Source organism: Harpia harpyja, chromosome 12, assembly GCF_026419915.1.
Source record: "Harpia harpyja isolate bHarHar1 chromosome 12, bHarHar1 primary haplotype, whole genome shotgun sequence".
Classification (NCBI taxonomy): Eukaryota; Metazoa; Chordata; class Aves; order Accipitriformes; family Accipitridae; genus Harpia; species Harpia harpyja.
Window position 1 is genome coordinate 12,184,907 of NC_068951.1, and position 25,026 is coordinate 12,209,932.

The 25,026-nt window shown below is 46.5% G+C and overlaps 1 protein-coding gene across 4 annotated transcripts in view; it reads right to left on the reverse strand.

Moving 5' to 3' along the window:
- Window positions 1-17,654, reverse strand: part of CALN1 (calneuron 1) — a 129,860-nt gene extending 112,206 nt beyond the window's left edge. For 2 of the 4 annotated variants that reach the window (XR_008237598.1, XM_052804324.1), the window contains exons 1-2: window positions 15,940-16,611; window positions 3,173-3,297 (exon numbers count right to left, since the gene is read on the reverse strand). Coding sequence is in view for 3 of the 4 variants with exons in the window: in XM_052804324.1 (XP_052660284.1) it covers window positions 3,173-3,290 (118 nt within the window). In the remaining variant the exon portion in view is untranslated. Of the gene's footprint in view, window positions 1-3,172; window positions 3,298-15,939; window positions 16,616-17,605 lie in introns of those variants that run through there. The other 2 variants (XM_052804325.1, XM_052804326.1) reach the window with 2 other exon arrangements.
- Between the last annotated feature and the right edge of the window lie 7,372 nt (window positions 17,655-25,026).

The following is a 25,026-nucleotide window of genomic DNA, read 5'->3' on the forward strand; positions in this document are numbered from 1 at the left end:
GCAGCACCCTAAGCACGCCACTCTGAACGGTGCACGTTCATCCGAAAACCTGGACTCCTTCCCCCTTACGTTACTTGAAGTCAGAAATATTTTTCATTTCCTGATCTCCTTATTATCCTTCATCCACCACCTGCAGGCTGCAAACATGGAGTATTCATCGGTATTCACTGCGGGCATGTGCACGGGAGACACGCTGCGTTCCAGCCGTGCTGCGCAGCGCCTTCGCCCTGCAGCATCCCAGAGCCCACACTTGCAGAAATCCTTCCCAAAGTGAATGGTGTTGACACATGCAATGCTAGACGCAAAAAAAAAAAAGAAGGAAAAAAATCTGCGGGAAAAAACCTGACAGATCAGGCACTTGTTGGAGCCTTGAGTGCAGAGGAGCACTATAGAAAATTCCCACTGACTTCTCTAGCTTCAAACCTTTAATAATTTAATATGTGTGACTGGAATTTCTCAATAGGCTGGAACTCCCTCGGGACCAAAATCTCATTGAAAAAGAAACCAAGGAGAATTTGGCATCTCTTTCCCAGTCTGTGAGATTAAATGCAAATATGTTATTGGCATCGAGCTATCACAGCTTGATATATCCACAAAGCTCCCATACACTGACATTAACTTCTCAAGGAAGAACATTTTCTTACTCACCCTGAGATAGTTTATGCTTAAAGGCAGAAAGACTATTTCTGGTTTGAGTTTGGGCAGTGAACAGCAGTACCTTCACCAATTACCAACACACCCAGACACTGATCTCATATTAGTGACAAAACACAGTAAGATACTGACTGCTGACCTAATATTACATATAATTTCCAGTGGCTAGGCTGTACTCTGGTAGCTGGCATACAGAAAAGTAGCTCCAGCTTCTTATGCTGCTCTGGCTTTAGCGGACACGAATCAATTCGGTACCACTTCTGTGTTTGCAGGTGGAAAAAAATGGCCTGAGGTTGAGCTCTTCTCTGCTAAGCTAAGAACTGGGGCATATCTTCATGGCAAAGACAAAAAGCCCTTGAAAATAGCTGTTTGTAAAGCAAAAGGCTGTCAGAAAAAAATATAACTAAATTCTAACAAGAAGCCTGTGCTTAACCGCCAGAGAATAAATGGATGATTAGTTAAAGAGCTCTAACCATTCTCCTGAAGAATGGGGGGGATACTCTTTGTGAACAGAGACGAATGAACTCTGCTGCTCTCCAATTCAATAGCACAGTTATAATGGGGCACCAACCACATTAAATGGATGCAGCACTCACATTAGCAGCGACTCGTCTGCTGCCTTCTCAAAAGACTCCTCCTCTACACCTAATTCACTTCATTTGCCATTAATTAACGGAGATGATCCACAGCCTCTGGAGTGCTGGTTTCTCCTTGGGGAAGGCAGGTTTGGCTGTGGGGCTGTGCTCCGCTGCCTCCTGCAGCCGCTGCTCCCACCCCGGAGCCACTGGTAGGAAAGCGATGCAGAGAGGGCTTGTGAAGCTTGCAGACTGTCCGATGTGGCTCGGGCTGACAGCAGGGAGACATGGGAAGGATGGAAATGAGACTGGGCTTCCTTCCCACCTCCAGCCACAGACCATTTCCATGCAAACAGCAGGGGAACAAATCAAGGACTAGTTTCCCTTGTGCAACGGGATAGCCCTGACAGTGGGTTGCAGCCCTGATGCCACTTGAATCAGCTTTTGACAGTTGTCTGTAAATCTCAAAGGCAATTACAGTAGATGTGCTCTAATCAGGGTAGGCATAGCAGAAAACCCCTTGTTCTCTGCATTTGAAATAAACTGCAAGACCTCATCCAATGTCCCTGCCTGCTCAGCCAACCCCTGTCATCCTGAATAGGGACAATAGCTAAGCTTTACCTTGCGACATAATTTGTCACCTATACAATGCACAGAAGCTAAGCCAGTTCAGTTCTGCTCACCAACTCAAATCTTCAAGAAAGCTCCTGTAACCCAGGAGAAGAGCCCAGAAGATGCCTCTGCAGTCCTTGGGTTCCTGGGGTCTTAGCTAAGCTGCACTGAAAGCAGTTTCTCACATTGCCTCTCTCACCTGAACTGCATTCAGCACATACTCACTGGGAAGAAGAGAAGCAGTTACAAACACTCAGAAAACACTGTTTATGCTTAAGTTAATGCAAAGCTCGCAAAACCAAATCCAAAGGCTCCAAGTTGAAAAGGCTTGAAAACTAAGGTCTGATTTACCAAAGCACAGGTGAAAAGGGGGAGGGTGGGCAGAAATGTTGGCCTTCTATTTTGCCAAAATGCCTCCAACCTGTTGTGGAAGGACCATTTCCACCTGGCACCATTCCCTTGCTCATTTCCTCATCAAGTTCTCCGTTGAGACCACCGATTATGATCACGGCTTGTACCAAATGTCCATTGGGAAGCCAACCAAGAGCTTCAATTTGTTGCACAGCCCTTAAAGACCAGCTGTCAACAATATTAAATTTGCTTAGAAATTACCCTGATGAGCCACGAATTGCCTATGGAGGATAGCTTCCCACCACAAACCAGACTGGGAGTCTACCTGGCCTCACATCCTGTCTGCGGGGCAGAAGGGATTAGCAGCAACTGGTTTCTAGGGAGGAAATTATGGGATCCTACAAGCAGCAGATGTGGACAACCTTTCTGATAGCCTTTGCCAGCCTGAGGCTGGTCTGTGCTCCCAATCACTGACCTGGAAAAGGGAATTTTAAAGCTCTTTCCAGCTTCTTAAGCCACAAGCCACCTCTGTGCATCTTGTTATATTGAGACACAGAGAGAAATCTCACTTTTGAAAGGCCACAAAGCAAATGAGAGAACTTGCTAGGAAGACAGATTCAGCTCTGCAGGTTCCCAGGAAAGGCTAAAGACATCTTTATAAAAAGATATTAGCCTAACTTTTTCTCTTGTAAAGTTTTGCCCATAAAAAGCAGCCTTACTCTTTCAAAAAGCTGCCTTATTTCTAGGCAGAAGGACAAAATCTGAGGCTAAAATCAGTCTAGAGTTCTCAACATAACTTTGGTCGGGGACCTTTTCTTTGGCCCTGATCTGCTGAGCCATCTCACTTCTGACCTGCCTTTTGCCCCTTGCTTCACAGGAACAATAACTCCAGTTATTGCATGACAATGCTACAGAGAAGGTGAAAATGAGCCTTTCCCCATTCCCAGCTCCCTTTGGAAAACTGCAAGGATGTAGCTCACCATCCAGTTCCTCCACAGAGATATTCGCTAGCTGTTCACTGTCACTGCCAGCGGAGAGTGAGCGGTTCAGGTAGTTGCCTTTGTACAACAAGCCAGCTGTTACATGGTGGAATGGCATCTTCTCCCTGGGCACAAGAGAAAATGGAAGAGAAAGGCTTATTTTAATTATCTGTCTTTGGTTTATTTGAATAGTACAATAGCCTGCCTTGAAAGAGTAGCTGGACCAAAGCATCTTACACCAGGGAACATGCACTGAAGTTGGGTGCATGACTGATAGATTGTGGATTTTATTTAGTGTCTAAGACAGGAGCTAAACAAACAAATTAAAAAGCAGCAGACCCCCCTCTGGAGCATCTAGACCCCTAAGATGGTTCAACATCCCCTGCCCAGAGCATCCATGCTGAGCGAGACACACATCACACCAGTGCCTCTGCTCCAGACTCCAGTGGCCCGCGCTGAAAGAAGAAAATTCACATTCGAGCAAGACCCAGCAAAGAACATTTTCATCTCACAAATATGACAGCTAAGGAAAAGTACTGCTCAATGGGAGGCTGTAGCAGAAAAGTGTTTGCAAACTTAGCAGGTATAAACACCGCAGCCTAGTGAAGGGCAGCCATCTGCACAGACAAAAGTGGAAATTACTGTCAGCAGCACTTACACATTGATTTAGGATACACAAGAAAGAGGCAAGTTTGCCAATGTCAATTGAAATATTAAGAAGAAGACTTGTCATACCCTTGGCTGGTTTCAATCAGCACAGCCCCATCATGGGCCTGTTGCATTTTATACTGTACATTTCCAGCAGATATAAATCAGCAGAGTCAACAGAGCCACCCAGACATCAGCTGAGGATCTGGCCCAGGGTCCCTGCAGGGGCTGGAAGGTGGCCAGGACATGCTGGGCAGTACGGTTTGAATGGACCATTAATATAAATTTCTATGGCAACTTTGGCAGATCTCATTCACACCAGTGGGGGCACAGCTCCTTGGAAACAAAGTCCAAGGGCATTCTCACCACCACCACGCCGGGACATCAGCTTACTTTGCCATAAAGAGCTAAGTGCCACCTACTGAATCATTCTCCAGCCAACACTACAATTACAAGGATGATCTGGCTCTTACTCAGCCATATGTTCTTACCACAGTCAATAAAACAAATCTATATACATACATATGCATTAATTTTGTAACAAATGCCTTCTTGCCTCACTGAGTTAGTAAAAGCTTTAATAGACTCACCAAGAGCAAACTAACCTCGAGACACAGGAAAGCGAAGAATAAAAGCCATGAGGTTTCTCTTGCACTGCTTAGCACGTACCTAGAATTTCTCTTGCAGTAATTATGTAAATAAATCCTAATCGTAATTTTAAGTATTTTTATTTGGGAGCCAGTTTTTCAGCAGCACATTAGAAACCGTAAACAAGGTTTTCTTTTTCATTAAGCATATCTGTAATTTCCCAGCACTTGCCAATTAATGTATTTCATTCTGATATATTGCTCACTGACATATTGCTCTGCACTAAGACAGGAATTTTACCTACCCACAGGGAGACACATAGGCGAGGCCAGCTTTGGTAGCGCTCTAGGTCCCAACAAGCAGGGCTGGAGAGGCACCTCTTCATTAGCTTCCAGTCCCATCACAAAGTATTCAGGCAGCAATCAATCCATGTTTTCTCTCGATAATCACACACCCAATGTAAAAGCAATTACACTGATTTTCAAAACCCTATCAAATTAAAGAGATTTAAATCTAACACCTGCGATGGCCCAGGCGGAGCTGTGGGGTGAGCTTGCACTGCAAATGCAGAGTGTGATGAGCCCATGGGGCTGGGGGCTGATGCCAGCACCGACCTGCCCTGGCCCCTGGGTGAAGGGGGCTCAGTCCCTTGCGCTCCCTGAGCTCCCCCACGGTTGGAGTAGCTGCAAGCCATAGATTTAGGTGCACTAAAGCATCTCTGAAATCACTTTCTGTGCCTTTGCTTCTACAACCATTAAACCCCCCCCCCCAACGCATCTCCCCTGAGGGCTAAAGTGCTTAAAATCAGCTCCCACCTTGGATCCTGTAATGCATTTTAGTACTGGGGGGAGACCCATGATATCCTACAGTGAGAAATCCTGGATTAAATTCTACCACCTAGGTATATTATTTTTTTAAAAATTGCAATATTATTCAATGGAAACCCAGCAAAGTTTCTGGAATTCGGCAGCTCTCAGCCTGCCTCCAGTTTCAACAAGAGATACTCAAAACCAGACCAGCAGCAGCTCCAGTGCCAGATGTCCAAACAAGGATGTGCAGCCATGCTTCAGGAGCATGCAGCATCCTGCAGACAGGAGCCTGCTGTCAAAACCGAGCCAGCACAGGGGGAGAAAACAGCAAAAAGGGGCATTGCAAGGTGTGGCTTGTGGGAGAGTTCATAAAGCAAAGCACCATGTTTTGCAAAGCAGCCTATGTTGAAACACGTAAAAAGCTAAATGGAAATATGTAGGTGCCTGATGCCTGTCTGGGAACAAGAGGTCTGTCCTAGCACAGTTGGATCAGTCCAGGCTCATTTTGAATTTAGCCAAAATGTCTGTGTTAGAAACACGGTAACCTTAAGCTTGCCTATGGCTGCTCCTTCCGGTGCCAGCTGAGACCCTAGGTAAACTTGAACCATAAGTGAACCAGTGCTAATGGGATCCATCCCACACCATGGTGATGCCCTTCCCGGGTGCTTGGTCAGCAGCAGATGCTGGTGCTGCAGTGCAGGATGCCGACAGCTTTCTATCTCTTTGACGTGTTAAAATTTGCAGCAAGGTGCACTCACCTCCTCTGGATGGGAACGGGGAACATGCCCCGGCTCCTGCCCCATTTTACAGAGCTGTACAACAAGCCTCCGAGTAGGCAGCTAAGCAGTGAGCTTTGCTCTCCATCTCTGAGCAGACGAGACAGACGCATTTTCCACTGAGCAACTTGCAAACTAAAAACAGTTTTCAAAGGCATAGTGGGATTTTGGAGCAATGAAATCTCCTTGAGTAATATCATGAAAACATTGACATTTAACCAAAAAGCCCTCAAAGAACCCATAAACATGTGTATGGAAATGTTATCATGGTACCTTGCCAAGGTTTCAGTCTCTGCGCCAAGCTCACCAGCAGGTTACATCCCCCATAACACCCAGCAGCAGCACTGCCAGCCTCACTCCTTCCTTTCAGCACAACCACATTTGTGAAATTTATAAGATGTTCGTAAGCAATTTGCCATCAGGAAAAAAAAGGCAGTTACACGATGCTCACATATCTACGCTCGCTCCAGTTCGCATTCTTTACCAGCTCTTGTGATATGTTTTTTAAAAAGGCTTTCAAACCCAATTGAAAATCCACATGACTGTTAAACTGGAAGGTTTAGCTTAAGTATCGGTCAATGAGATGGAATCAGGATCAATTTGTATTGACCCTGGATCTCTCTTGGTAGTTACCAATTTGGAAAAGATTTCTTGCTAACCTCTCTCCTATGTGCAGCACAAATTGATGCCCAGGAGTTGATGCTGATTTTACAGCCTCAGGCACATAACACACAACATCATTTGCACTGCCTGGGTGTATGCCTGGCCAGTATTGTGTATTTGCCATCTCTACTCAGCTGTAATTTGGTGGATCCTGGCTGCTGCCCAGCAGGTTGTATGTGACCTGGGCTAACAGGTCCCCATCTTAGATGCTGATTGGCCCCACAGCTACGGCCCCAAAGGCATCAAACAGGCCAGGCAGAAATGATGCTGGTGGGGAAACACGGGAAGATGGTAAAATTGAGATGTCCATCCCTCCAACAATTCTGGCTGAGGTTGACCAGAGGGTTCAAGCTGATAGTATGGGAAAACACACATACATGGGTGGACAAGCACCCACGTGCAGTACAACAGTGTAAGCTTCATTTTCTTAGGAAACCGGACTAAAAATCATACAGGAATACACAGAAAATCCATGAAGAAACCAGATGGTAGGGAAGCTGGAGCAGTAGCTGTGAAGTCCCCCAGCTCACTCTAAAACCCTTTAAAAATTCATCAAATGAAGTAACGGTGTTAAAGATGCTTCTCCCTGGGCAGAGCAACGTTATAACATCTAAGACAAATAAGAGCAGTGACTTCTGAAAAAATTATCTCGTTTTCCCCAGAGCTGAATGATTGCCATTATCTTTTCAGGTAGGCTGTGTAAAATCTAGCTGGATCCAAAGGAAAGAGCAGAGCAAATAGACTCCTGAGTATCACCTGGGAAATTCCTGGGCTGTTTGATCCTCCATGCTCTGGGCACAGCACATCAGTCAGGGGACACAACCAACTTTCCAAAGAGTCATCTTTGCTACTCTGGTACATTTTCCTTTCATTGCTGCCCCTGCACTAGTCCTTTCCCTCTCTCCCAAGGAGGCAGCAACAACTGAGGGTCATGGTTAGCCCATGCTGTCTGGCATGGGAGTGACTGAGCTGGACTAAATCCTCATGTCTGTGTTTGTAGCCAGTACAATTAATGGAAGACAAGTCAAGCGTTTTGTTGCAGACACGTGGCTTTGGCAAAATCCTCCTGTTAGGAAAAGCACTAAGTCACTTTGTCCCTTATCACCTGCATTCACTGTTGCTAACAATAGCTTTAAAGATTTTTTTTTTGAGCAAAAACTTGGCACCTCAAATGCAATATGAGCTCAAGCCACCAAAGGAAAGTCTAGAGGGCCCAAAGAGTCTCATCTTGATGTTGGGAGGAGCTCTCAGGATGCAGAGAAGGGGGGCACATCGAGAGCTCTGTAATGAGGTGTGAAGATTTAAGCTGCTGCAATAAAATGCAGAAGTCTTGTTTAATCAGTCTCAACTCAGGTGTGTAAAGAGACACAGGAACGAAAGCATGATCAGGCAGATGGCTTTTTCTGTAGCTACAAAATCAATATAAGTGGGTCTTGGAAGGGCGCCTTGGGATTGAGAAAAATAAAGTCTGGTGCATAGGGACCCTTAAAAGAAAGCTCTAAAATAGGTCCTCCCAGGGAGGAAAATCTTTGAGGAAGTTTGTATTTTCTGACTATTGATACCAATAAAGCCAAATCCCCCAAAACACATGGAAAGGGATATTTGGGCTAGATACATCGCAGGAAGAGAAAGACAAGAGCCTCCCTGCTCCCAGTCCACTGCTGCAGCCTGCACAGAGCAGTAAACACACTGGACCATTTTTGGAAGCCAAATTTCCTCAGACTGTAATGCAAAGTCATTGGGCTGTGAGTGCAAGTGAGCCCTAAATCTTCCTCTGAAAGTGTTTTTCTTTTACTTCTGGAAAACAGGAGTGCTCCCACTTTCTGGGAGCAGGGCTGCTTATCAGAAGCTAGACCCAGCATTTACACACATAATATTTTCAGAAAATTAATCCATCCAGATTAATTTCATACCTTTTACAAGTATGTATGGACTGCAAATGTGAGACCTTAATCCACAGTGCACACACACGCATGTGAGATTCACTACGCATTTGCTGGTGGTGATACAGATACAGACCAACACTGGACTCCAGGGACCACTTTCAGCCCTGACTCTCCATACCCACATGTGCCCTTGTCCTTATCATACTGTACATGGCATTCATGCTGTATGTGATTATTTATTGGCATAAGCCTAAGAAAACATTCCCCTATTTCAGACAACGACCAAGAAAATAGAGATCTCCTTGCTGGTAGATACTGGCTTGGGATACTAGCAATAAAGTTCCCCATGGTGATCAGTGGGTAAAAGGACTTCACCAACCTTAGACCATTTTCAGCATTCAAGGATGTAACTGGGAAAAAAGTCCTCTGAAATGCAGAAAACAAGGTCTGAGTGACAAGCTTAATGGATGTAGTGCCACAGAGGCACTTCACGAGCAACAGACTTCCAGGTTTGAGGACTACAAAGTGATAGGAGCTTCAGATGGTTTTGTGCTGTTTTTTCCCCACCTTCTCCAGAAAATTTGAAATTAAAAAGAAGAGGAAGGTCACTTTAAAAGACATCACATCCCTAAACAACTGATACTTCACAGCTGCCTTTGAATTCTGCATGGCAGAAAGGAAGAGCTGTGGATGCCAGTCAAGTATAAAATATACACATTTCTTTCTGAAAGCGGAACATGTGAGAACACAGTGGGACAGTTTTAAACCATAGCTGTTTCTTATTTTTTAACTATGGCCTAGGCTGATCCTCAGCTTAAACTGCCAGGAGGACTGCAATCACTTGATAGCTCTGTATGTCCAGGGCAAGCACATCACACACCAAGGGGATGAAGACGCCTCTCCTTCCAAACAGGTTTAAACCTGCATAATTGAAGAACAATCATAACCGACTCACCAGCATTTCATCCATTCACCCAAGCTCCTCTTACCCCCCAAACTCATCCTCACCTTTTGCAGCCAGCAATCCCAAACTTTTTGCCTGCTCTCTCCCACTTTCTGCCACTGAGCCACTTTCTGCTACTGCTGCCCCAGCCTCTGGCTGCAGGGTTTGAGTTTAGCCAGGGTTAGTCAAAAATTTCCATCTTCATATAAACCACAGATGCTTCTGAAAGCTTCTGAGCTGATATTAAGAAGTAAAAGAAAAGCCAACAACACAACAAAAGTCTCCAAACCTTCCTGTCTTCCCCCCCCTCTAATAATTCACCTGGAAACATGAAAAAATCCATTTGGAAATGGAGCTTTTATCCCTGGGCAGGCTGCAGCACGCATGCACCAGCCTCCTGTTCCCTCTGATAGTTCCAGCTCCTCCACAAGACAACAGGACCCATGGCATGCATCATCCAGGGGCTTCCAAGAACAGACTGTTTGAGAACTCAGTAAGAGTTTATGAGAGGAAAAGAATGCAGGCTACTAAAAAGCTCTAAAATCTCAAGGCAAAGGGCTTCCATAGTGGGAAGCCGAAGGCTATAAACATGCAAATTGGAAATTAAGCAAGAGTTTTTAATGGCGAAGGTGAATAACCACGGAACAAACTACCAGAACAAGTGACACACTGCTGTCTCCAAGACAAGAGCCGATGCCTTGCTGGAAGACATGCTCTACCCAAGTGCAAGCTACCGAGCTCGGTATTGGAGTTAACGGGGTGAAATCTAATGGCCTGTGATATATTGCTTTCCAGATTAGATGCTCCGACACTCCTCCTGGGCCTTAAAAAACAAGAGTCTGTGAAGACTCCCCGAGGGGCTGAGCAGCATCGGTGGCAAGATGAGAACACATGCAGCTGATAGACCTGCCAGCTCCCTCGGCACTGTCCCAGGCACCTTCCACCTCACCTTCATTTCATTTTTCCCTACCAAAACTGCCCAGTTAATACTGCTGAGGGGAGCAATGACCACCATCCTGTGCCTACCCCCAGGGACCTCCTGTCAGCATGCAGCAGGGGCTCCTCCTGCCCCCCCCCCCAGGCAATCGGTTCCCCAGCACTCAGGAGACAGGGGTACAGACAAAGTCAACACCGTGCACGTTTAGCTGAGCACACATCGCAGGTCAGTGGTGCAAGAGAGGCTTTGTACCATCATCCGCATCTGCTCAGACCATTACACCAACCCCCTCAACAGTCCTTGCTGTTCAAATGCAAAAATACCAGATTTCTCTTTTTCTGGAATACTTAGCTCATTTTTTTTCCGAGTGGAAGAACACCAGAAGATAACACAGAACTAACTGATGGCATAGGGTAATGAGGTCTTTGTTGGCAGTAAGAAAAAAAAGTATCACAGAGCTTTTAGCTGAGTTGAAGTGAATATCAAAACAGCGAGGAAATGTCACTTGTGCATCTTTAGCCCCTTGCAATGCATTTCTAACATTTCCCTGCTCCATTTAACCATTTTCTCCTCCATTCACAACTGTTGAATGTTTGCCTATTGAGAGTGTTTTGAGGACAATTTTCTGAGCATGCTTCTGTTCATTTACTCATGTCCAGTTGCCTTCACTTCACAGGCATAAATCAGACATGAAGACATTATTAGCAGCGATTCCTGGCACCCCCAGCACACTGAGCAAGCATCCTATTTAAGAAAACAATATACAATGGATTATTCATAACAGACTGAGTGCGTCACATATGAGTAATTATAAACATGAAATATATCAATAATGACAATTTTTACAGCAGATTTAACAAAGTAACACACTACAACTAGCCTGTTGGTTGATTATGTATTATTAATGAAATGTCAAAACATTTAGGTTTTTTAACAGGACAGTTAATTACTCCCAATAAATGTGACTTATGCCAGGCCTCTTCTTTAAAGGAGGCTTTTGGACATCTGGTGAGGGTTATTTTTTAAAAGCAATAGCTGATGGTTCCTACAGAAAGTTCCCTAGGAGCTATGAGGACTGGAGCCATCAACATATATACACAAGCCAGAAAGTAATTAAAGAGGCAAGGGTAACCATAACACTGGAATAATTTTCATATAAATTCAGGTGGATCATAGCGTAAGATTCAAACCAAGATACACTCCAAGCATTTCCTCACTGCAAACATTCAGGGCTATTAGTTTCCTTGGGAAGTGTCTTCATACACATACCATGGCCCAGATTTAAAAGAGGATCCAGATTTAAAAAGAGGACCCCAGTTTGCTTGCTGGGAGAGGGTCAAGTGACCCAAATAAAAACCTGCCCCAACAAGAAGCTTCCGGAACCACCAGGCTGGTTATTATTAAGTACTATTAAGCCAGGAATGGGCTATGGGTAAGAAAGGCTTCAGAGACTGTTGTGCTTGTGGCACCACTTCATGCAGAAAACTGGAAGTATCAGTTGCCTTTGGACATGCAGTACTTGTAACACTACCGCGGGAGGTGGCCAGGGCATCCACCGAACAGTCCATCGTCCACCCAGCGTAGCTGTTTAACACCAACCACTACACTATTTAGCTGCTTATGGGAAGAGTATATAGGTAGATCCCAAACCCGCAATGAGCTCTGTACGTGCACAGCGGTTGGCAGGAACGGACCTCCTCCAAGGGGTAAGCCCTGGAGCTCTGATGCTGCAAAGCGCTGAAGCACTCCCTGGACTCAGTATGATTGAGCACGTGCTGGAGCACCTCATCGTCCAAGACCTTAATTCACAAGAAACCAGATCCTATCAGAGAGAGTTGAGCTGCCTTGAGAAAGTCTGCACTTCTTTCTTTGCGAGCTACCGGTCTTTGGAAGGTTATAGTAAAGCTGTTCCAAGAAACCAAAATGGTCATTTCCTGCTGGAGCGCAGTATTTAGCTCTTGGGGTGGCACAAATTACAGCATCCTTATTTTTATTTCAGTATTTATTTGAAGGAAATGTACAACAGAAATCTGATGCTGGCTGTATTTTAAACCCATGAGCACTCTGTAAACAAGCTAGACCCAGAGAGATTTGTATGTTTCTTCTTGAAACATAAGGAGAACCAGTGAGACTGAATAATTGAAAACAGTTATGGAGACTTCATTTTCTTGTTTTTCCTGGCTGCTCCCAACCTTAATACCTGGCAGGGATGATCAACTATTTGGAATCTCATTTGCATAATTGTTGATGTGCCAACAGCTCTCCATGGGGAAATCACTGCCCTGGCAAAGGTCAACAATATGCAGAAAAAAAATAGTGTAGAGAAGGCATTTTTCTCTAAACTGCATTTTTTAAAAGGGATCAGAGCAGGGTTTCTAAGATCAAGGACGAAGACTTAAATATATCTCAAAGAACACATTACTGTGACATCCTTGGTAGCCTCTAGATATGTCCTCAAACCCTTTGAGAAGCTTGCCAATTAGCAGCACAAAGATGTCTGGGTCTTCAAACGCATGCCCATGGGGCACGCTTCCCTTTGGGGGGGGCCACAGCAATCATGGGAGGCAACAGCAAAACTCCAGTTACCTTCACTGGGACAGGTTGCAAGCATCAGCAGTGCTTATCCAAGCCAACGGGCTATTTGCTTAGCTGTTTGCCTAAGGCTTTGCAGGATTGGGTAACCCTTCAAAATGATCATTGTATCTATGCAAACAGCTATGGTCCTGCAAATAGAGGAGAATGAAAAAAACCTCATTAAAGTGGATCAATCCCGGCGCAGGCACAAGCTTGCTGCAACTCATTAACTTCAGTGAGGCTCTGCCCTACTGACCTCTTTGCAGGATCAGGCCCCCGGCAGGAGGCGAGTACAAACACAGAGAGAATTTAGGTTAGGAAGGAATTAAGCCAAACTGGAATTTGTGCAGGACATCAGTGGCGGCCATTCCCTCAACTGAACAAGCTTCCAGCTTCTCGGGCTTGCTCACATTACTGTTTAACGTGCCAGCATCAAGGATAAAAAGATCCCAAGGAAACTATTTGCACACAGACGTTCCTCTGCACACACGTGCCCACTGCGCTGTCACCTGTGTCATCCCACACAAGCATCCTCCAGGATACTAAGTGACCACAGGCAAGCCCCGAATCTGCTTATGCCCTGTTTAAAAGGTGAAGTGAACAGATTTTGACCCTCGCTGCATTTATAAATATCCAAAACCCTTCTGCAGATACCAGGGGGAAAAGAACTTCAATGAACACATGTGATGATGATGGAAATACAGGAGGGTACGGAAAAGGGGTGGCTCAGAGAGCCCAAAGCAGCACCTTCACAAAGCTCTCCCCAGCACTGCTGGGCATCGGTTCACTGCTGGGGGTTCAGAGACGAACACAGCAACCACCGTGCCTCAGCACCCCACTTTGCAACGCCTGCACCCTGGGAGGTACCCACTGAAGCCGCTGGTATGCCAACACAGTGGGGTATGGCTACAGGCAACGAGCGGCATGGATCTGAAACCTCCGTCTGGGTTAAATGGCTCGATAACGTAAGAAAAAGGGAGGTATATGCTGCCTGAAAGCTTCAGCTGTGAACCAACCTAATGATAGCATGCAGTGCAGATGCTTAAGGTTTTCTTTTATCATGCTGTAAAAATGTATATACAATTATGCCCAGTAAGCCTCCACAAGCAGATATTAAGTTCAAGGAATGAGAAGGCAATTTTAGAACCACCCACTGAATTTCTATACATTTTCCATGTCCTGCCCATGGACTTCAGGTTCAACAGACTAAATCCACACTGTGGCTTTAACTACCACTGCTTAATGTCTTTATTCTGAGAAACATTTTCACATTTTAGTGCTTTTATCAAAGTAAACTGCATTTAATTAAAAGCAGACTTATAAAACAGTTTGTTTCTATTGCCCTCTTTTCATGATAGCCCAAGTACTATTGCATAATACCCAGAATTTACTTTAGTTTCTTGCTTACACTTTTAACACTAACCACATTCATGGGTTAAAAATACAATTAAAGACTACCCAGCCTTGCAAAGCTTCTCCGTATGTATCAGTTCCCCCAGTTAACAGCTGAGCTAACTAATATATCTTTAGCTATGGACTGTATAAAACTGAATAAAACTGACTTGGTATTGTTTACAGGATTCATAAAAAATCATTTCAGTTTACCTTAGCAAGCCACCTGGCTAAAATGAGTGCTCTCAGACCCATTCAACATTCCCAACATATTCTGAAAAGGCTCTGTTTCATTTTACATCTCCTAATAGATTGCCTGCCATATTTCATGCTGAATCAATAAAGTTATATGTGCACAAATCGACTAAAATGATGTTTGCTGGTATTTCTAATACAAGTAGTTTCTCAATTGGTATTTTGTTCAGTTTACGATAACTCTGGAAGATAGAACATGCATAGTACTATCATCTTGCTACTGGTCAAGCAATGATTTTGCTTAGAAATTAGGTCATTTAAAGAAAAATAAACTGAGAGAACTTGCATTGCATTGTAACTTACAGGGGAAGGTTTTCTGGAGGCTGTGTGAGATGCATGGGACCAGCCATTTAAACGTACCAAGACTGGGCTGGGATTTAGTCTGTTGAAGGAAAGCCTGGACGATGGCCACAGAAATGTTGTTTATATATCTATCTATATTTATGTGTACCCATATATCATGATATGGTAGGAATAAGCTGCATCAGCATAATCCTCAAGCACATTATGACTGGACAAAAACTGCATGATAATGAAGTCAGAGAGAGTGTGAGTACGGAGGGAGGAGGTACGACCCTGTCTCCCCATGCAGCCGAGACAGGAAAGGAAAGAGATTTTGTTTAAATTAGCATTTGTGCAAACTAAGTGTTTAAGTGTTCGGTTTTTTTTTTCTTTTTGCAAGACAAGTTTTGCACTGGGATTCAATAGCAGGGAGGTGCTTGCAAAGTGGTTTTGTTCACTGACGAAATCCATCAGTTTGCAGGATTGTGCCCCGGCCTGATCCTGCCCCACCAAAAAGTTAAGGGAAGGTGTTGTGAGAACCAGATGAGGTCTGCACACTACCAAAGAGTACAGGACCAGAAACCAGCTCCTGCGGGACGGAGCCCTCTCCACGGGAGATCCCTGCGGTCCTTATGCTAGCTGGAAATTTCACCTGGTGCAGGGTTTTGACCGGGTCCACCACCCTCCCCATCCCTCACCGCCCAATCGGGATTCTGCCCGGAGATAAGCAAACTGCCTCACTGGAGCCAGGGCAGAGTGTTTATCTACAGGTGCAGTGCAGCGAGGATTTATCTACAGGTACAGTGTATACTCTGAGGAAACAGTTAAGCATCCACAAAGACTCCGAAAACCGAAAAGATGAAGCTTCCCCTATCAAACCCTTCCCAGAAATACACGGTCGCACTGCCACACATGCATGCCGGTGGGGAAAGGACACATGCAAAGACCCTCACCCTCCCCAAAAGAAGCCAGCCAGAATATTCCTTGTTAAAAAATGGCATTGGGAGCTCTTACCTGGTAAAATTTGTATTCCCAGCTACCAGCACACCTACAGCACCAGGGTCTCATGGGGCATCGCGCAAGGGTGCAACGGCAGATTGGTGCAGGTCATGGAAGTTTACAGCCAGAAGCAAAAAAACCCCAAACCCAAAACAAAACAAAAAAATCCCCCGAAAGCCACAACATGACCCAAATGATATCCCTGCAACGGTTGTCTTGTTACAAACAAGATGAGATGAAGGAGGGGTTTTTTACTTGCTCTGAGGCATCATATGGAGCTTAATCACAGGCAGTTACGTATATGGTTCTTTTGGCCTTCAATCAAGTGTGTCATTTCGGTGGCAGCTGCCTACGTGATGTAAGCAGCCTGGGTGATCCAGTCCTTTGCCAATCACGGCCTTGTACAGCTATTTTACAGCTGAACAATGGGGAAATTCGATTTCCCAGGCAATGAGGAGATCCTCTTGTAGTCCAGCAAGCACATCAAGTGAAACAGGATCACGCACCTCTCCTCCGTCGGAGTTACAGGCAACCACAGCCTGGCCAGACCTCCGTGAGCTGTTGCCACGGCCGATCTTGTCCCACTATCATTTCCCAACGGAGCCCGTCTGTATCCCGACGACTTTCAGCACACTCCAAAAGCCACCGAGAGCCGAGACAAGCTTGCAAGGCGCCCAATGAATTAGTGTGACATGGCGCGGTGTGTACTAAGGGGGATGCAGCTGCTACATGGAAAACAGTAAAACTTGGTGGGTGGAAAAGGTCTGAGCTGCTGGTGAGTAACAGGAGAAACAGCTCACTCAGGACACCAGCAAAGCACGGCAGTTCAGCCTTCCCTAGTGCATTCCTTTTGCTGTTCAAGTGGGTAAATCAGGAGGCAATCACTGCAAATCATGTATTAAATCTGGCGATTGAAATTACATCTGAAATAAAACGAGGCTGGGCTGAATACATTAAGGCATCTGGGCGACAGGCAGGACTCTCTTTTGGAGACTTTTGGTTGCCAACAGCGGCATCAGGAGGTGTTTGGGGCCAAATTCCTCTGTCGCGTACATTTGTTGATTTTGACAGATTCATTAAGACCCATCTATTCAAACAGATGGCGGATGCTCCCTCTGCTCTGGGATCTTCATTCTTATCTAACTCCACAAGAGCAGGACACTGCATAGATACTGAGCACTTATTACATCATCCACGGTACGAAGGAGGAGAGGGCCCAAAAATTTATGAAAAAAGGCTTTCCTGGCAGCAAAAGTGATGATACGGCGCTCCATGGCAACTTGCATGCCCCTTTCCACAAACACGCCTGTGTGTGCCCACAACCACACACAGCCAAAAAAGGGGGGGGGGGTTAAAAAAAACCAAACCCACCCGCGAACAAACCACACACGCCGGGGTGGTGGTGGGGGAAGGGGGTACCAAGTGCTCCCGCGAGTGAGAGTGGGGATGGCTGGAGGGGATGAGCACCCACACCCGCAGACACCACCCCCCCGCCATCCTCGGACGCCGCTGCACCCCGCGGGGGACCGCCCCGTCTAAGCAAGCCGGGAGGGCTGGACGAGCCCCCGCTCCGGTCAACAGGTCGGTTCCCTGCGGAGCACCGGCTGCCCCCCCCCCCCCGGGTGGGGGGCAGCCGGTGCTCCCCATCCTTCGCCGGGGTCTCACCCCCTCCTCGACTCACCTCTCCACCAGCCGGCTCCTCCGCCACAGGTTTGCTCGGCTCCTCTTCCCCCCCCACCCCCCTTCCCCCCCCCTCCTCCTCCTCCTCCTCCTCCTCCAGATCGCTCCTGGCCGAGTTATTCAAAGGAGGCTGGAGGGAGGAGGCAGAGAGCTGGGCGGTGAGGATGGCGGAACAACAACAACAACAAAAAATTAAAAATAAATAAATAAAAATAATTAAAAAAAAAATAGAGCTGAAGAATAATGCCGAGCGCGGGGCGGCGCGGCAGCACGCTGCGGCTCAGCGCCCCATAGCCCCGCCGAGCCCCCCCCCCCCCCAGCCCGGCAGCCCCCGGCCAGGGCGGCGGCTCAGCGCCCGCCCCGGGGTGGGGGGGAACACCCTCCGCCGGGGCCCACCTTGCGGCAGGGCCCCGCTAACCCCTTCCTCGCCGGTACCTGGGTGCCAGCCACCCCCTCATTCCCCTCCCCCCCGGCCCCAACCCCCGAAGGATGCTGCTGCGGGCAGGGGAGAGGGACCAGGCTCCGGCTGCTCCATCCTCCGCCAGCTCCCACCGCCCGGCTTTCCTCCCTCCCGGAGGCGGCTGGGAAAGAGCACGACCCCAAATAATCCACGACCCGATAGGAGTCACTAACGTGGGGCTGAGCCCCTTGGAAAGTTGACTCCCCGCACGCTCTCCAGGTCTCTTTTTAGCGGGGGGGGTGGTAAGCTGCCGGTTCTATTTTTAGAAGCAGCAATGGAGGAGAAGAAACCACGTCTGCACGTGTCTCCTGTGCTCCTGTGTGCACAAAGGTGTGCACCTCCCCAGCCCCATGTCCCAGCCCAGTCAGCATGCCTCTCTGCCTGATGCTGAGGAAGGCAGAGGGGCAGAGCAGGTAGCTACAAATCACCGGTGCTGGCAGCTCCGGGGGAGGTCCTGACTTCTCCAGAGTGAAAGAGCAAGTGCTTGAAGGAGCGTGCTTCTCCCGGCTTGCTGAGCGTCTCCTTAGGCTTCTCAGCTGAGCTAAAACTACCACTGCAGATTGGCCAGGAGATACCTTTCCTTACTGCAGTCATCTTCAGGGGGTTACCACAGCTCGGTGGAGCTCACTTGCCTTTCCAGTTCCCTTTCTGAATGCACCAGAGGCACGTGCTCTTTGGATCGCTGCCCAGTATCGGCAAACCTACTGAAAAAGCCATACCTGGGGAAGCTGGACCAGGGTACTTCCAGTGGGGTGAAATTTGGCCAAAGACAGTTTAGGCTAAATGCATGGAGAGATGTTCTGACTGTGAAAGCAGTTGACTGCGGAAGAGTCTCTAATGGGAACCCAACACTCAAGTAAAATTGCCTCGGTTGGATCCGGAAAACAGCCTGGAGAGCCACCCGGCATCTACAGCAACACTCCCACAATCGTGTAAGCATTGAACAAAGCCTTCAGAGTAAGTGTCGATTTTATGGCTCAAAGGTGTTTAATTCACATCCTGCCTGCGTTGTACTTTTCTGATATAAAATCCTCCCCATCTCCTTCTTTTCAGCCTCGTGGGTCATGCCATTCCCCATGCCGCAATTTTACCATCAGAAAGAACATGATTACCAGCTCAGAAACCATGGGCAAAGGGGTTTTTGCTTTCTCTGCTCCCTATGCAAACTAGCAATCCCATCTCCATTGATATTAGACTGGTTTTGCTTCACCAGCTCAGCTCTCCTGCCTAAAGATGGGATTTCTGCATCCCACTGCCCCTCACCCAGTGCCTGCACGCTGCCTGCTCGCTAGGCCCTGGCCCTGGATGGAGATGGAGGAATTTAGCCATGGTCCAAGAGCCTTATAAACCATCAGGGCTGTGCAGGAGTTACTGGCATTCCTATATCCAGCGAGAAGATAATTCCTGCTCCAGCAATGTGGCCCTCAGCACTATCAGTGGAAGGAGAATGATGGGACCAAATGCTGTTTCATCAGGGTGAGACTCAGATCCATCTCTTCATGTCCTTTTAATTTTCATTTCTTTTTGTCTTGATCCATAAGGAAACTTTCACCTGCAACTCCCTCAGCTTCATCTGGGCTGCTTATGTGAGTAAAGTGGGGGCAAAGCCCCTCCTTTGCAGAACATTATTCCCTGCCTTTAGCTAATTTCCTTTCCTTCAGCTCTGGAAGACATTAGCCAAAAAGGTTCCAACCTTCATGGCTGAAAACAGTAGCTGGAAAATCCATTAGGCTTACATATTTACTATTAAAAATTGTTAAAGGACCAAGTTCTCATTAATCCCTAAGTATATCCAGAATATCTCCAAACTTATGTCTGCATAAATAGGACCAGCCAGTAGCCCTTTTTGCTTTTTCTTTGTTAAAATACAGAGCTGATCGTGTCAAACCCTCTGTTTTTAAGAAGATGTCCTTAGTAGCAAGGCAGCTCCCGGGGCCGGCAGCTCCCTGTGGCCAGGATCTGGTGATGGGAGGGCACGCTTTCTGGAAAGAGAGGGCTACCTTGGAAATCAGCACTGTGACATTTGCATTATGGTCCTGAAAATGATATGGTGAGAGACAATATAATACTAATGTGACAAAGTAATGCACTGAAAAATTACGCAAGGCAGGGAAGGTTGTTGTCAGAGGCCTGCCTGGCTGCCTGTTAGGGACCCGTGATAGTTGTCACTGTCAGCGCTGAGCTGTCACTCTAATAACAAGTGGGTTATCGCTTGATGTAATTTGCTATCAAGCTGTTGTACACCAGTCAGACTGATTACATTTGGGTACCACCCAGCTCATAAGGAGATGCTCAGCAAGCCCACGGCTGCATAGGCAGGGTGAGGTCTCCATTTCATTTCGGGTGCCTTTTTGGAGACCAAGGAAAGCAGTGGCCAAAGCATCAGGTGAGCACACGATAAATATAGCAGTAATAAATGGGGCATCCAAGGGGAGGCAGGGCAAGCCAGTGTATGATTTAAGAAGAGGCTGGTGTCGTAAAAATATCCCTTATAATATCTAGATGTAAGGCCTGTAGGGTCAAACTTCGAGGTCCCTCAGATAAGAAAGTCCTCTATTGAAATTAAATAGTTTTGCTCGGTTAGGGATGACCCACTGAAATTAAAACTCAGAAAGATCTGTAAGGCCCATTGAAGTCAGGAGGTCTGTAATTATTCCCCACAGTATTGGGGAGGGGGTTTATGTCCAGTCCAACTTTAAATGTCCTGAGAAATACACATTTGACCGCTCCCTGGAGAGGGCTCAGTAACATTACACAGTCTAATGGGTCTCACGAGTGGGATAAGTTTTTCAACTCTCAGCCTACATTTTTGTATTGCTTAATTTCATCCCATTATTTCTGCTGAAACACTTTGTGGAAGGCGTACAATTGCTCCCTAGCCTGGATTTTCATGTTTTAATGATGGTTAATTATTTCAGGAGAAACTTTTATTTTTACTTTTTATTCATCTCACTTTTGCACTGGATGCTTTATTCTGAAGTTTAATTAGTGCATTTCAGAACTAAATATCTAGATTAAATCATTGCTGAGTGAGCTCCCCTCCAGGATTTATGATCGTTGTGCTCAGCCTTTATTGTACCTGCCGACTCAGGCAACTGATTTACTGATCGATGGGTTATTTGGACCGGTAGGGAGCCAGCTGGGTACCACAATGGGCTCGGGGAAGGGCTCTCGTGCAGCCTGGCCTGGTGCTGCTGCCCTTCCTCCCCCCACCACAGTGAGGAAGAGGATGGATGGAGGTGCTGCAGCTGCTGGGTAGGAAAGGGCATCCTCCAGCTCCTTCAAACCCCAGTAAGGGTATTACACACCCTAACAGCAGGTCTGGGATGTGGCAGCACTGGCAGATTCGCATCTCCAGCCCTACCATCTGCTTGGATCCAAGGTTTCATTTCAGCCTATTAGAGAGATTGGGGCTGGCTGCAAACATCAGATGTAGGCATAGGTTTGGCACCAGTCCATCCCCTTTCCCGCTGCCTCAAACACCAAGATTTTGATTCAAGCTCATCTGCAAATGCTAAAGAAGCTTCAGTTTTGCAACAGAGTCCACCCAAGTGGAGCTCATCATGAAACGAGACCTTCATGGAGGGAAAAAAAACCAACAACAAAGAAGAACTCCTTTTAATTACCTTATCTCAACAAACTAAAGCTATAGACAAATGTGATTACACCCACAAAAATCTGCTTGCTCCCAGCTGAGAGTCCAAACACTTGTGGCTTAGCTGGGGCCAGAAGAACATGCTGTCGAGACAAATGTATGCTTACACTCTTCCCTGCAAGAAAGCTTGACATCCAGCGAGCTCGTACAAGGGGGTTTATCTCCAAAAAAATGAACAGAAATGCCCATGTGCGAGAGAAAAGCACCTCCTGTTCATGCCGCTGAGCAGACTGGTTTTACTCTTATTATTTATACAGAGCAGCTCTGGCACACTATGTAATAAAAATGGATAAGGTTTCAGCCCTCCGCTAGCCCACAAAAATAAGATGACTGACTGCGCAGGCACCGTGGGGCAAACAGCCCCAAACCAAACCCAGAAAACTCACAATGAATTTCAGCAGGGAGGGTTTGGGGTTTTTTTGTTTTGTTTTGTTTTGCTCTTAGAAAGATAGCCCTGTAATTTAGTGACTCATACGTTCTACATCCTTTGTTGCTTTTCATTTTCAACATCTTTAAGCTGTTTGTGGAGAACGCGCTTATTTTTAGACTTCCCATCAGTGAGAGACATTTTAGCTGGTTCAGAGGGGAAAAGCTCCATTGAAACTTTTGTGTCTGGGGTGTTAATAGGCAAATTTCCTGACGGGGAGATATTTTCTTCCTTTTTCTTACTTTTACATTTCACTCAGGATCTGGGCAGGGATTTTCCGGCACGCCAAGAAGGGCTGTGCCCTGTGCCACAAGTGGGGTCTCTCAGGGATGCACCAAGGTCTGACCTGATGGAGGGAGGAGGAGGATGGCTGCAAGCAAAAGCAGACACATGTTGGGTCATGAAGAACAAATGGGGGCCCCAGGATCGCTAATCATCTTCCTCCCTCTTCACCAAATCTGCAGATCTTGAGCCATGCCCCAGAAAGCCTCTGCACCATGGAGTAGGCTTTCAGCAAGTAGGGCAAGGGGGAAGAGCATCCCACAACCAAGTGCCAACCCACATTTCTCCATGTTGGGGCAAAAAATATGAGGGGTATTTTAGGTACCTTGGTGAATTCAGTTAATTTTAAAAAAGCAATGTTTTTGTTTGGAAAATAAACGAAATATTTAGGGTTTTTTTCCAGAAAATTGACTTTGCAAAACAGAAGATGCTTTTTGAGACAGTTAATAGATTTGGGGTTGGGTTTGGTTTGGTTTCGTTTACAAAGTCTAACACCTTCTTTCAGTTTGCAGCCTAAAATTTTTGGGGGGAACTTTAAAAATAAAAGGAAATCTCAAAATGAAAATTGGCTCTGTAGCCCTCAAAGCTAGGCATTTCTTTAAAAAAAAGCCCAATCCTGCCTGCTTCTCATTTTGTTTTAAATTTTAATTAAGTCAATCAACAACGGAAAGGCCTCCAAATGAAAACCACACAGGCACCAAATGTCTCCGAGCCTCCAGATGTGCATTCTTCCACCTTCTGCTGGTGAGCTTGCAGCAGTCACCGCAGTGTGCTGGCTGCCCCAGATTACTCAGGGCACACGCCTTGCTCAGAAATGAGAGAAAGAGGGGCAGGGATGGGACACATCCTGCTCCTCCACACGCAAAGGACAAGAGGCAGACCCAGGCCATACCTGAAAATGCACAAGGGAGCATACAGACCTGATGCTGAGCTCTTGGGGCATGTCCTATGGACTCTTTGCTTTCCACTATAGAGATATTTGGTTTTCACCAGCACGTGGCACCCTGAAGCAGGCAGCAGGACAGGAGGACCCACTGTCCCCATGGTCTCCCTTGGTGCCACCTCGCTCTGCAGCGGCACACACTGGGTTCGGCCATGGCATGGCCCCGCGCCGGCTGCCAAGCGCAGAAGCAGCTCCCACACCCAGAAACAATAATGGCTCTTTGGCCAGCTCAAAGGAGTGTTTTCCAGGACACATTTGTAATTTTGCTGAAAGCCACAGTCCTAATGGATGGCTGGAAATACTCCACAGCTCTCTGGCTGTCACTTCACCCCGGTGTCACAGGCAGGTCTAAGATTTTCTGTTCTGCTGTCTCCCAGCATCGTAAGACTCAAGAGTAGGTTCAGAGGTTTGTGGCTCATGTTTTATGTCCTGTCCACAGCTCTTTCTTTCAGAGATGCATGACCCAAACCAGCACAGCCGTGAGTCCAGTGCACAGCTCTCTGCTCTGCCCATTATCAGGCGACAGCTTCATGTTTGCAAGAAGCCAGGACTCAGCATCCTTTAGCAGAGCTGCCACCATCTCCCAATCACACGTTTCCACGCAACATACTGCACCCTCCCTCATGCTGCCAGCCTTTGCCATTTTCCAGCACCCCTTAAACTCAATGAAGCTTTTTTTTGCTGCATCTAAAACCCTGCACAAGCAACAGAGAAACCACCAGCAAGGCTCTTGGGCAAACCCCAGCATGACGTGCCACCACAAGCACTGGCTGAACAAACTAATGAAGCAGATGGGGAACAAACCCATGGTGGACATCTGCCCATCGAGCTGAGGTCCTCACAAAACCAGCACTACAACACTTTGCGCGAACACTGACGAGCCAAACTCATCGGTCAGCGGCTCGGGAGCAGCACTTCTGAGAGGAGCTCGCTCAGGGAACGGGCTGTCACACGGTGAGAGCAAGGCACAAGGATAAATGTGCACAGGCTGGAGGGTGGACAGTGTCAATAGGATTAGTTTGTTCTATTATTTATCATGCCATATGCCCCGGCACTCGATCCACAAATCTGAGCCATCAGCTGTGAACACCTGTCAAGGAGTTGAGTAATTTTCCAGTTTCTGGGTAGAATAACTGGAGACAATAAGGCTGATTTAATCAGTAAGTACTTAGTTCCAGAAACATAGTGGCTTAAAAGAAAATCTCACTATATTTTTTTAAATGAAAGCTTTTCTGAATTAAAGTTAACCCAGAAAAAACTCCTTAGTAAATGCATCACAGTACAGTAGCAAGGCAGGTATTAGCCAAATGCATGGTGGAAAGGAGATAAACAATATACTGTGTCCTCCTGTTTGTCCACAGGAGACAAATTCCCCATTTAGAAAGCCCAATAAAAATGTAATTCTTTTATTACAACTGCATCCACTGTATATTGTTTCCCTGAGAAAAAAAACCAAAAAATGTAAGCGACTTTGAAGTCCTCCAATGCCATCAAGAACATATTTTTTTCCCAAAGTATCTCAAAAGTAGCAAAAAATATGAAAAAAATTAATGACTGCTAACAGCTGAAACAGATGGTCTGCTGTGAATCCCCACAGCCTCATGCAACTGTGAGTCAAGCCATTTTTCAAAATGGTGAAAAAAAAAAAAAAAAAT